The sequence below is a fragment of the Hyaena hyaena genome, unplaced genomic scaffold (genome assembly GCF_003009895.1).
Source record: "Hyaena hyaena isolate Hyena2069 unplaced genomic scaffold, ASM300989v1 scaffold_344, whole genome shotgun sequence".
NCBI classification, from domain to species: domain Eukaryota; kingdom Metazoa; phylum Chordata; class Mammalia; order Carnivora; family Hyaenidae; genus Hyaena; species Hyaena hyaena.
The window spans coordinates 1,861,309-1,874,989 of record NW_024080977.1 but is presented as its reverse complement, the minus strand read 5'-3'; the positions used below and the strand labels follow the sequence as shown (position 1 = coordinate 1,874,989).

At 35.1% G+C, this 13,681-nt stretch overlaps 1 protein-coding gene across 3 annotated transcripts in view; it reads left to right on the top strand.

Annotated features, from left to right (window-relative positions):
• Positions 1-11,164: 11,164 nt before the first annotated feature.
• SNAP91 (synaptosome associated protein 91) overlaps positions 11,165-13,681 on the top strand; it is a 104,232-nt gene continuing 101,715 nt past the window's right edge. For all 3 annotated transcript variants that reach the window (XM_039249772.1, XM_039249771.1, XM_039249770.1), the window contains exons 1-3: positions 11,165-11,301; positions 12,143-12,218; positions 12,962-13,064. In XM_039249772.1, coding sequence (XP_039105703.1) covers positions 11,203-11,301; positions 12,143-12,218; positions 12,962-13,064 — 278 coding nt within the window. In that variant the 5' untranslated portion in view covers positions 11,165-11,202. The remainder of the gene's footprint in view (positions 11,302-12,142; positions 12,219-12,961; positions 13,065-13,681) is intronic.

Below are 13,681 nucleotides of genomic sequence, written 5' to 3'. Positions count from 1 at the left end.
AGGAAGGAAAGATATAAATTTAAAAGAACAGTTAATGTACATATAAGTTAGTTCATATGGCAAATGCTCTGAGATGTTGATGTTTAAAATCTGTGTATTGGTGTATCACTGATCATTATTCTGCAGCTTCTCATTTTCTTAGGGCATAAGTTTAGATGATTATTGTAAGATAAAGGAATGACCCATCTTTGCTCCCCTTTTTGGCATTCAGTCTAAGGAAAATTGCTGTTCCAGTGGAGTTTGACAGAATCTTGTAATTAAACTTATGGAGACATTTTTAAATGGGAATGTAAGTTGCCTTTCTAAATTTAGGCTGCTGATAAAAGCATATCAATGACATAGAAAGTAACTCTTTCTAATTTGGTGATTCGGTTGTATCCAGTAAGAATTATGGAAATAAATAGGCCCCTAATACTATCAGTTTTAGTATAGAAATACTTTATATTGAGGCAGATAATACTCAACCAGTCATAGGCATCTCATTTATTAAGTGTCTTTTATATGCCAGGGCTTATGTTAGGTACCAGGGATCAAAAAATACAGATACAACTTCTTTTCTACCTATTGGATCTTGAGCTCCAATACAGCAAAAATATATGTGAACCAACTTTTATAATGTTATAAGGACTATAATAAAAATGTGTAAAGTAAAGATTAGCACAAATGACAATGTCTTTCCTGTAAGGTAGTTAATATTACTCCCATTTCCAGGCTAAAATACAGAGCCACAGAGTGGTAAAATTAAAGAGCAGAGTTAGGTTGTAATCCAAATCTCTGGCTCCAAATCCAGTGTCCTTTGCCACACTCTGTATGGAAGAGAAAACTAAAGTCCTTCCTCCCCTTGAGGGCAGTATTAGAAGAGACATCTTGGAGGTTATATTATGAGAGATTGCCTTAAGAAATGAGATCTCAAGGGAGTGAAGGCAGAGAGACTCCAAGCAGTAAGAACAGAATGAAAATGTATCAGCACAACATTGTTTGTGCACAGTTTGTTGCAAAGAGTGGGGAAGGAGCTGTGCCTGATAAAAAGCCTTTTAGTTGGGGGTTGAGGTAATTGTATTTAATTCGGTGGACAGCAGAAGGCCCCAGCAGGGTTTTGAGCAGGTGACTGCCAGGATCAGAAGTGTACACTTGGGCGGTTATTTTTCCGTAAGTATATCTAGTTGGGCTGGAGGCAATCCAGAGAACAGGTTACAGAGCAGTCCAGGTAAGAGGTAACAAGGGCCCTGTCGTGTGCTATTTTTTCACATGGTTCAGGTGGTTGAGAGTCTCACACAATAGTGGAAAAAGAAGTAGGTGATCATGAATTTGAGAGCTATTCGGATTTGTTCCTATTTTCTTATTTTAGTGAATAATTATTTACAATTCTCAAAAGTTAAAGTTATTTTTCCACTTACATCCATTTCTTCTATTCTCTTATTTTTTGATATTATCTTGCCTCAGAGGAATTTTCTAACAGATCTTAAATTGCTTGAAATTACCAAAATGAAAGACTTCTGCTTTGTGTGGCAAGATGGAGTAACAGGGTCCATATTTACCCTCCTGCCTGAAACAACTGAGAAACTGGACTAGGTGTATTAAAGAACTGTTTTCAGTATTTTGGACATCAGACATTAGGGCACAGTGATCTCAGAGGTGGAAAACAAAGTGAGTTCTAGGTTGTAGCAAAGAGAGGTTCCAGGCTGCAGCAGAAGGGGGAATACCCCACCTGAATTGCAGCCTTCTCTGAACCGCAGATATGGAGCTGAGTCTCTGAGAAGATTGATGCAATTAAAATGGCCTTTCCCAGACTGATCAGAAAGAACAAGGAAAAAGAGACATAAATTACCAATATCATAATTATGAGAGATGACATCACTACTGAGTCTACAGATGTTAAAAGGAAAATATGGTAATACTGTCAACGACTTGATGCCAATATAAAAACTTACATGGAAAGGACAAGTGTGTTGAAAAGCACAAACTACCCAGCCACATTCAAAAATAAATAAATTAATAACCTCAATAGCCCTATGTCTATTAAAGAAATCAAACTTATGGTTAAAAATATCTAACAAAGAAATCTCCAAGTCCCGAAAAGAAAAAAAAAAAACGCAGTTCTACAAAAACTCTTCTGGAAAACTGAAGATGAGAGACTACTTCTCAGCTTATTTTATGAGGCCTTTACTCTGATTGCAGAATCAGAGAAAGATATTACAAGAGAAGAAACTATAGACTAATATTCCTTATAGACATGCGTGTAAAAAGCCTTAAAAAAACATTAGCAAATCAAATCCAGTGACAGATAGAAAGATAAAACATCATGATCAAGGGAGTTTATCCTAAGAATGAAAGGTTAGTTTAACATTTGAAAACTAATCAAAGTAATTCACCATAATAATAGACTGAAAAATAAAAACCGGATGATCTCACTAGATATAGAAAATATGTTGGACAAAATCCAATATCCATTTATGGTAAAAACTCTCAGCAAACTAAGAATATAAGAAAGCTTTCTTAATGTGATATAGGCTATCTCTGAAAAATCTACTAAAATCATATTTACTAGTGAAAAACTGAATGTTTTCCCCTTAAGATCAGGAAAAAAGAAAAGGATGTTCTTTCTCACCACTCTTCAAATTGCATTCTGCCCAGTACCATCAAGAAAAAAAAAATGACGGTGAATGAAGAAAAGATATCAAGAGTGTAAACAAGTGAAAACTGAATTTATCACAGATAACATGTCTATGTAGAATATATGATAGAATTCACAAAAAAAACTGGTAAGCAAGATACGCAAAGTTGTGGGATATACATAAGTTGTATTTCTAATATTGGCAATGAAGAATTAGAAGTTGAAATGAAAAATGGGGCACTTGGGTGGCTTAGTCATTTAGGTGTCTGATTCTTGATTTTGGATCCGGTCATGATCTCAGGGTTGTTAAGACTGAGCCCTGCATGAGGCTCTGTACTGAGCTTGGAGCCTGCTTAAATTAATATTCCCTCTCTCTGTCTCTCTCGGTCTCTCTCTGTCTCTCTCTGTCTCTCTCTGTCTCTCTGCCTCTCTGCCTGCCACTCCCCTCTGTTCCCACACTGTCTCTCAAATAAAAAAAATTTTTTTAAAAAGTTGAAAGGTAGGGGAGCCTGGGTGGCTCAGTTGGTTTAGCCTCCAATTTCAGTTCAGGTCATGATCTCACAGTTCATGAGTTCGATCCCTGCATTGGGCTTTGTGCTGACAGATCAGAGCCTGGAGTCTGTTTCGAATTCTGTGTCTCCTTCTATCTCTGCCCCTCCCCACCTTCTCTCTTAAAATTAAACATTAAAAAATTTTTTTAATAAATAAAAAGTTGGAATGTAAAAGAAACCATACCATTTACCATATTATCAAAAAGTGTGAAATACTTAGGAATGAATCTGGCAAAATATGTGTAAGACCTGAATACTGAACACTGCCCAACATTGCTGAGACAAATTAAAGCAGACCTAAATAAGTGGAGAGACAGACCATGTACATAAGTGGGAAGACTCAGTATTGCTAAAATGCCAGATCACCCCAGATTGAACTGTATATTCAACATGATTCCAATCAAAATCCTAGCAGACAATTTTTGTTAAAATTCATAAGTTCAACCTAAAACTTACAGAGGTACAAAGGATCTAAAGTAGAGAAAACTACTTTGAAGAAGAAAAAAATTTTAAGGCTTATTAAAATTTACATTAACAAAGATAGTGTGGTATTGATATAAAGACAGACAAATAGATTAGTAGAGCAGAGTAAGTCCTGAAATAGACCCCAAGATATGCGGTCCATTGACTTTTGACAAAGGTACAAATTGGAAAGAATAAAGGAGAAGTTTTTCAACAAATAGTTCTGGAACAATTCAATATATGACCAAAAAAAAAAAAAAAAAAAAGACCCTATATCTTTTCCCCATACCATTTATAAAAACTAACACTATATTATAGATCTAAACATACAATCCTAAAACTGTAAAACTTTTAAAAGAAACAAAGGAGAAAATCTTTGTGACTTTGACTCAAGCAAAGATTTCTTAGGTATGACACAAAAGCACAAACCCTTAAAGAAAAACTTGGTAGATAGGACTTCATCATAATTGAGAATTTCTGTTCTTTGGAAGATAGTTAAAAGCATAAAATGAGAACCCATAGACTTGATACAAAATAATAATTAGAAAAGAGTCCAATAAAAGTGGACTAATAATTTATACCTCTGGCAAATAAAGTAACAAAAAGTACATTAAAAATATGTACAACATTAGTAGCCATCACAGAAATGTGAAGAAAAACCACCATGAGATACCATTTCACACCTGTTAGAATGGCAAAAAGGTAAAATAAACTGTAGTGCTCGTACACTGCTGGTAGCAATGTAACATGATACAACCATTTTGGAAGTAGTTTAGCAATTTCTTAGATATTTACTTCCAAATGATTTAACCAGTCTACTCCTAGGCAGTTACCCAAAGGAACTGAAGGTATATGTACATATGAATACTTATACACAAATATTCATAGCAGTTTTACGTGTAATAATCAAAAACTGGAGTCACTCCAAATATCCATCAATAGGTGAATGAATAAACAGTTTTGGCATGTCCATATAGCAGAATACCTCAGTAATAAAAAGGAATGCAAAAATTGGATGAATCTCAAAATAATTATGCTGAGTGAAAAAAACCAGACATCTCCTATGCCTCTGCCCCCCCCCCAAAAAGTATGATTCTCTTTATTAGAATCTTTATGTATTAGAAGATACAAACTAATGTATATTGGCTGACAACAAATTGGTGGTTGCTAAGGGGGAGCAGCAGAAAAGAATGGGGAGGAGTAGGAAAGAGGAATTAGAAAAGGTCTCTAGGAAAACTTTGTGGGTAATGGATATGTCCACTATCTTGATTTTGATGGTAGTTTTATGGATGCATACTTGTCAACATTTATCAAATAGTATTCTTTAAATATGTGCAGTTTTCTTTTGTCTGTCAGTTGTATTTCAGTAGAGCTATTTTAAAAACTGTCTTTGGGTACCTGGGTGCCTCAATTGACTAAGCATCTGACTCTAGATTTCGGCTCAGGTCATGATCTCATTGTTCCTGAGTTTGAGCATCCCATTAGGCTCTGCTGGAAGCATGGAGTCCACTTTGAATCCTCTGTCCCTCTCTCTCTCTCTTTGCCCCCCCTTTCTGTCCCACCCCCCAAACTCATTCTCTCTCTCTCTCTCTCTCAAAAATAAACATTAAAAAAAAAAAACACCCCATCTTTAAAAGATACCAGTTCCATCTCACATTCAGCTAACACTTTGAATTCTAAGGAATTCAAATATGACAGATATTTTAGCATTTAGATTCACACAGTTTTCAGGAACTTTTTTCTGCATGTTTATGTCAATTCTTTGTTTTAATTTTTTGAAATTTTAAAAATGGAAACCCTTTGATGAGCAAGTAAAGCAATAGATAATTCTATAAGCTACTAGTGAAAATATAAATATTACAACCACTATGTAAAAATATTCTGTAAAGTTAACTATGCAGATACCCTGCAACCCAGTAATTCTCTTTTTAGATATATACCAAGAATAACAACTCTCAAACTCTTTGGTCTCAGGATACCTTTGTATTTTTAAATTATTGAGGAATTCAAAGAGCTTTTGGTTATGTTAGTTATATCTTTAGAAATATAATGTATTAGAAATTGGAACTGAGAAAGTTTAAAAATATTTTTATTTTAAAATAACAGTATTTTAAAATAATATTTAAAAATAAAAAATATTTTTTATTTTAAAACCCACTTGTTGGGATAAGTGCTGGATGTTGAATGGAAGCCAATTTGACAATAAATTATATTGAAAGAAAGAAAAGGAAAAAAAAGAAAGAAAAGAAGAATAGTAGTAAACCTATTGGCATATTAACATAATACTTTTAGAGAAGATAATTATTTTCTAAAACAAAAATATGCAGAGAAAAATAGTATTGTTAAATCTTTATACATCTTTTTCATGTTTTGCTCAATAGAAGACAGATGCTTATATCTGTTTCCATATTCAGTCTCGTGGGATATATTGTTTTAGTTGAAGTATATGAGGAAATCGGTCCTCACACAGATACACAGTTGGAAAGGGGAAAACTATTTTAATAACTTTTTTAGAAAATTGGTGGATTTCCTTCTTTGATACTACATTATAACTCTTTAAATGGGAGTTTCTTTCTTTCTCTTTTTCCTTTTTCTTTTAACTGTTTATTGAGAAAGAGAGCATACATGAGTGAGTTCACAAGCAGGGTAGGGGCAGAGAGAGAGGGAAAGAGAGAATAGCAAGCAGGCTCCACACTGTTAGTACAGAGCCTGGAACAGGGCTCAAACTCAGGAACCATGAGATCATGATCTGAGCTGAAACCAAAAATCAGATGCTTAACCAACTGAGCCACCCAGGCAACCCTTAAATAGTAATTTTTTGAATTTAGATTGCAATACAGTATTGATTCTGAAACCATGTCAGTGAATTTTTTGTACTCTTTATGTTAAAATCCATTGGCATTGGTCTATCTTTGAATTAATTGAATTTTTATTTTGTAACATTATGTACTAGTCATTTGAAAAATATTGGTTCCCAGAGTTACTCACATCTTCCAAAATATTGTCATATTTCATCATATAATGTCAACAAATGATACTCATGAATGTCACCAACAATCTTAATAGAGAACTGGAAAATTGTGAGGCTTAATGTGACAGACACAAGTTTTCAAAATTCTAATTTTTACTTAAAAGATGGAATTTTATCATTGGCAACCAGTACTGTCATTTGTTTTCTTTGACAGGCTCATTTTCTTTATGGTTGAGAAAATAACTGCTGAATACCAAGTCCGAATCATCATGGTTTGAAGTCTGTCAGTCACTCTTTCAAGTAAAAGTAATAGTCTACACAGGTGGTTAGTGCATTTCACAATTCAACACGCAATTGCTTTTCCTCTAGACAGCCATTCATCTCTCTCTTGTGCCTCAGAGGTACTTTATACACACTTCCCGTTTAGTGACAGAACAGGGTCAGCAAACACTTTATCTAAAGGGTCAGAGAGTAAATATTAGGCTTCGTGGACTACTGAATCTAGTTTGAATTGAGCTTTGTAACTATTCGACACATCACTATGGTGTGAAAGCAGCCTTAGACAAAATGAAAACAAACGGGCATGGCTGTGATCCAGTAAAACTTTATTTACAAAACAAGATGCATGGCCAGATTGCCCAGCAAGCTATAGTTTGCCAACCTCTGACACAGAATATTAAAAGGTTGAATATTTTAAGATCAGGATTTAATAAAATCTATAACCTGTATTTCATCAATAGCATCAGTAGCATTGTATCTCACCATCACCACTCCACTACCCATCCTTACTTCTCTTCATTTTGTGATGCTACTCTCTGAGGCTAACACTCACATCTGAGCCCTGAATTCTAGAGCTCCTGCCTCTGGACTTCCCCACAAAGAATTTCTACTCTTTTCAACCTCACCTCTTTTTGGCTTTTCCTACTTAGTTTTAAACATGCTTAAATGTGTACCATCTATAAACCATTAAAAACCATCTTTTGACCCTCTCCCACCCACAACTAGTCTGTACTTGAGCTTTATTTCCTGCACATGGCAGCAGTCACATAGTTGTGAATATTCTATTATTGGGGTTCAGCTTCTGAGGACTCTGTAGTATTTGACATTGATGACCCCTAATTGCTTCTTGAGGTTTTTGAAGCTCTCTTCTTAATTGGCTCTCACAGTTTCACTTTCCTGGGCTTCTCTTTGCCATCTGTTACCTCATTTTTCTTCCATTTATCTCTAAATGTTAGTCTTTTTAAGCTTTGATTCTTATTTATAACATAATCTCCATTTTTTGGGGGGTTACCTCTTCTACTTACATGATTTCAGCTCCCATTTCATTGCTGATGACTCCTAAATTTGTATCTAGGCTGAATGTTTGTCCTGAACTTTACTTTTTATTTTATTTTTATTTTAGAGCATGAGCAGGGGAGAGGAACAGAGGGAGAGGGAGTCACTCAGAGTGAAGCCAGACACAGGACTTGATCCTATGACCCTGGGATCATGACCTGAGCTGAAATCAAGAGTCAGATGCTCAACCAGAGCCACCCAGGTGCCCTGTCCTGAACTTTAGAACATGCTTCCAGTCCACTATCAGACATCTCAACATAGATCTCCATCCAGCAGCTACCTCAAATGTATTGTGTTCAAAATAGTTTATGCCTTCTTTGAAACCAGCTTTCCTCCCTTTCCAGAAAAAAGCATTTACTGGACCCCAAACCAAAAATCTGAAATTATTCATGATTCCTTTTCCTTTCCCCTCTAATATCCATTTTCTCACCTGGAAACCTCATCATTTGAGCCTCCTGAATATCTTTCTACCCTATTCATTATCTCCCTCTATCCCTACTGCTTTTTCATTAGCCAGGCTCACCTTATCTCACTCTCAGTTGGGCTTTCTAACTTACATTTTTCCTGTTTTCTAGTATATCTTTCTAGGCATATATTATCCCATACCTCTGCTTACCTTGCAGATAAAAATTAGTAGTCACTATTTAGTTGTGACTATAAAAGTGAAGTCTTATACTTCTCTGCTAAAATCCTTCCAAGGGCTCCTGTAAGGTGAAATCATGTGTGAGACCCCTCTGTGTGTGAAATCCCACTGGTCATCCCCTTGCTCTTCAGCTAAGTTCCTCCCCACCCCACCTGACCACACATACCTAGCCCCCAGACCACCACAGTTCTCCAAGGACATCTCACCTCTTAGGACTCCACACTTTGCTTGGTAAAAATGTCTTTCTCACTTCTCTCCTATGGCACAGCTGACTTTAGGATCCTCCCCATTGAGTCTTTCCTGGTACCCTACTCTGTTCTCATGATACAGTGCTTACAAACATTGGTTTTGAGTGCCTACTATGTTCAAACACTTTGCAACTCTTATAATAGTCCTGAAAGGTAGTAATTATTACCTCCCATTTTAAAGATAAGGGTCTAAATGAAAGAGACATTTAATTTGTTAGAATTGTACATCTAAACAGAAGCTGAGCTAACCCTGGATCTGGGTTCTCTGTGCTTTATCTTGTTGCTTCCCTTTACTCTTTTCTTAGAGGGCTTTCTCTATTATCTGACCAGGTATTTGTCTCCTCTGACCAGCAATATATTTCTGTATCCCCGGAGCCCAGTTCAATAAATGATGAATAAAAGAATTTGTGACTGACACAGAATTTCAAGTAAAGTAATCCCATAATACAGTCTCAGAAAACAGTGTCACAGCTTAGTGATTTTTCTTTTTTAGAGAATTGTTTGCTTATATTTTGGGCTAAAGTAATGAGGTTTTGGGGTAAATTTTGCTCAACAAATATTTAGTGTGCACTGCACACTGCACAGAAAGCAGACACTGGCATGATTGTTTCCATTGTCAAGGAGCTTAAGTACGGTAGGAATTTATGACAGATACACATATAAATTGAATAACCAGCAGGAACAAAATGCCTCAGGTTTTAAAACAGGGAGGCAACATCAGCCTGCACTTAAAAAGGACCAGGAAAGATTTCTTGAAGGATGAGTAAAATTCTAATTAAGGGAAAATGTTGAAAGAGGGATATTAAAGGGAATAGGGATGATGACTGGAATTTAAAATACATGATATAAAGTAAAAAGTTAGCCTGGTTTGGTCCATTTATAATTCAGAACAGTTATTGATACCCATGAGTCTAGAATTTGTTTCAGGGAGGCAATATCAACTTTTTTTAACCTCATTTTTTTATGATATAGAGACATGAGTAAAGCAAATTTATGGTTTATTGATTACTGAGTGTGGATTTCAGTCAGGAAAAGGATGGGCCTGTCTCTTCATTTGTTGCATGAGATTCTCTTGTAACTGAGTATCACCTGCAGTTCTCTGCAGGGTGGGTGTGGCTTGTAAGAGAAGTCTTGTAGTATTGTCCTGAGGGGGTTACAGTATGCTGTAGGAAGTACCGGTTGACCCTTGAACAACCCCAGGGGTTAGGGGCATTGACCACCCATGAAGTCAAAAATCTGAGCATAACTTTTGACTCCTCCAAAATTTAACAACTAATAGCCTACTGTTAACCAATAGTGACCAGAAGCCTTACTGGTAACCTAGTAAATTAACACAAATTCTTTTATGTTACATGTGTTATGAACTGTATTCCTTACAATAAAGTGAGAAAATAAAGTTACTAAGAAAATCATAAAGAAGAGAAAATACATTTATGGTACTGCACTATTGAAAAAAATCTGTGTGAAAGTGGATCCTTGCAGTTCAAACCCATGTTGTTCAAAGGTCAACTGTACCACCCTCAAGTCTGCACTGCCCCAGTGTGACTTAGCTTCTGTCCCTTAGCACATTATCTTTGGTTGCCTTAAATACCTTTTTGGCAGCACTCGCCACTATTTCTAATGCTATGCAGCCCACTTTGGCCACTATATAAAAAAAAAAAAATTTCCCTGAGATATGGCTGGAATCATACTGATAATATGTAAATAATGGACAGTGTATATATTATAAAGTTTTCTCTTATAAACTCAGGTCACACCCTAGTAATTTAATGTGTGTGTGTTCTTTGGCAGCTTAGGTAAGTGTGATGGAATTTTTTTTTTTTTTTTTTTTACTATTTGCTCTCATTCTGCCACATAGGTGGCAAGTATATTTATTAGGACCCATCAGAATTAAAATCCAAGTGAAGTAGGCATTTAGCGGCTTCATGTTTCAAAACATACATTTATGTTATTGGCTTCAAATGCTGTATAGAGTAAGTGTCCACATTTTTGAGACCCTGTACTAGGAAAGAAGAATTAACACGAAGCTTAGCTTTCCTGGAGTTTGTAATTTTTTAAAGAATGATATTGGTGCCAGAAAACCAGTAAAATTCAGAACAGGATACAGAAGAGAATTCAGTAGAAAAAAATAAGCTCAAGAAAAAAATGAATGCTTTGGGTAAATCGTGTATTTATGTGTTCATTTGTAAAGATACTATAGTTTTATTTTATTAGCTGTTGTCAAAGCAGTTTTGAGATTCTTGTTTTAGTTAACTGGTTTAAATGTTTAAATTTTTAAATGAAGTTTTGTGTGTAATGGTTAATAACACTGTTGGGTTTCTTCTACTTTCATAGATTTGATCCAGGCTACCAATGAGACCAATGTTAATATTCCTCAGATGGCCGACACACTCTTTGAGCGGGCAACAAACAGTAGCTGGGTGGTTGTATTTAAAGCTTTAGTCACAACACATCATCTCATGGTGCATGGAAATGAGGTAAATGAGGAAAACTTAACTTTTCTCTTTTTGGTGGGGGAGGGAGGCTTTTGTGGAGGGCTCTTTGACTTTTCACTAATTAGGAGAAGAGGAGGAAATATATAGTTCAAATCATCAAGAGTATACTTTTAATCTTCTATTTAGCTATTTTTCAAGAAATAAATGTTAGACATTCTTTTGGAGACATTGAAATATTAACCGTGATTGGTACTTAAAATGTATATATCATATAAATGTATTGGCAAAATTGTCAGAAGAAAGGAACAATAAAATTATTTTTCCCATTAGGAATAGTCTTTAAGTAAAAATTGCTTTCATAAAACTGCTTAATTTTGGAAAATATGAATAAATTTAAAATTACCCATTTTAATTTTTTTTTTTTGAGAGAGAGAGAGAGACAGCCTGAGCAGGGAAAGGTCAGAGAGAGGGGGAGATACAGAATCCGAAACAAGCTCCAGGCTCTAAGGTAGCTGTCAGCACAGAGCCCGACACGGGGCTCAAGCCCACGAACTGTGAGATCATGGCCTGAGCCGAAGTCGGACGCTTAACCGACTGAGCCACCCAGGCGCCCCTAAAAATACCCGTTTTATATGGGATGCCTACTGAATCATATAAATTGCAGTGTTTCTGTTGTGTAAGAAATGAAAGATCATAAAATTTAATTCTAATTCAGTGAGTACTTTTCAGTCTTCTTTCCTTTCAGAGAAAGTCAGAGTAAGAAGCTTTATAACTGAGTAAAAACTAAAATCATTATGAGAATTTGTAGCATCCTTTAGTATCAGAAATTGCTTAAAGGTATGATTTGGGAATATTGGTTTTAATTCTGATTTTTGTTTTTCAGAGATTTATTCAGTACTTGGCCTCTAGAAATACACTATTCAATCTCAGCAATTTTTTGGACAAAAGTGGATCCCATGGTGAGAATATTTATGTTTTCTAATTTTTTAAATAATGCTTTTGATGCAGGGTTGTTTTTCTAATTTTTGAAGTGAGATTATTAATCTGTAGTGTGACTGATAGTTCTGTTGGGTATTTAAGAAAAACATAAAAGTAATTATACAGTTACTTTGTAGAGCTTTAAAATATTTGTTAGGCAACTCAGCATATAGATAACATTAATTTTACTTTTTGCCTTTTTCAGTGTTTACCTTAATTGTATTCTAGACCCACAATTGTTTGTACAAAAGACAATTAAATGAAAGGTACTTTCCCAATTAAAAAAAAAAAAAGATTCCAGTCTCGAAGCAACGTTCTTCATAAATTAGTAGAATTTGAACTGCAGTCATGTGCCCATTCATCACACTTACTGGTTGCCTTTCTTGTATAAGGCAAGCACACCAAGCAGGTAGTTCTTAGATAGCCATGCGTATGAAAACAGAAAGAGCCTGTAATCTGAAATGGTGAACATAAAGTGCAGGGAAAATCAGAAAAGATAATCTGTACAAGGACGGTAGCATAATGAAATTGAAATGTCATAGAATGTCTCATGCCTGAAGTATTTTTGCTTGCAGTAGGATTTGAAATGAGGCCTTTCTGGTACACTTATTGACCTCATCCTAGTATTATTTACATTTGGGAGATTTAAAAAAATTGGTACTAAGCGAAGCACAATTGAAGGTATTTTATTAATTAGTTTTACTTCCTCTGCCCCTCCCCCCAGGTTATGATATGTCTACCTTCATAAGGCGCTATAGTAGATATTTGAATGAAAAGGCTTTCTCTTACAGACAGATGGCATTTGATTTTGCCAGAGTGAAGAAGGGGTATGTTTTTTTTTTTCTTTCTCATATTTATTTGAGCAGAGTAAGTCTTAGGACATACTTGACTTACCTTAACTAAGCTTAAATGCCAATAATTTTGGTCATGAAGGCCCAGTGTACAATCACCTGAAAAAAGAGACTCAGTGGTATTATAGAAGTTATCCTTGAGGTTGTGATATGTATTACTTTATTTATATTTTTATGCAGAAAATCTAATTTGCTGCCCATAGTTGACAAGGTATTACATTTTATTTGTTAAAATCAATTCAAAATTCGTAAACACATATATTCCTTTGAATAATTTTAAATGGAGAAAATTTAAACAAAGGTCATTCAAAGTTCAAAGTGCAGTGGCTCTAGTTGACAGTAGTTATTTCAGTGTTTTGATTGAGGTAAAACTGAACACACACACACACACACACACATGCACACACAATTGAACTGATTAGTAATACTAACCATGGATTTAGAAAACCTCATCAAAAGAGAAACATTTGCTTTTTAATACATAATTATCATTTATTTCCCTCTAAATTGATGTTGAATTTAATCAGAAGTATTCTGCCATAAATTTGTGCAGATCTTGTATCTGTTCCTTATTAGAAATAATGATAAGATAT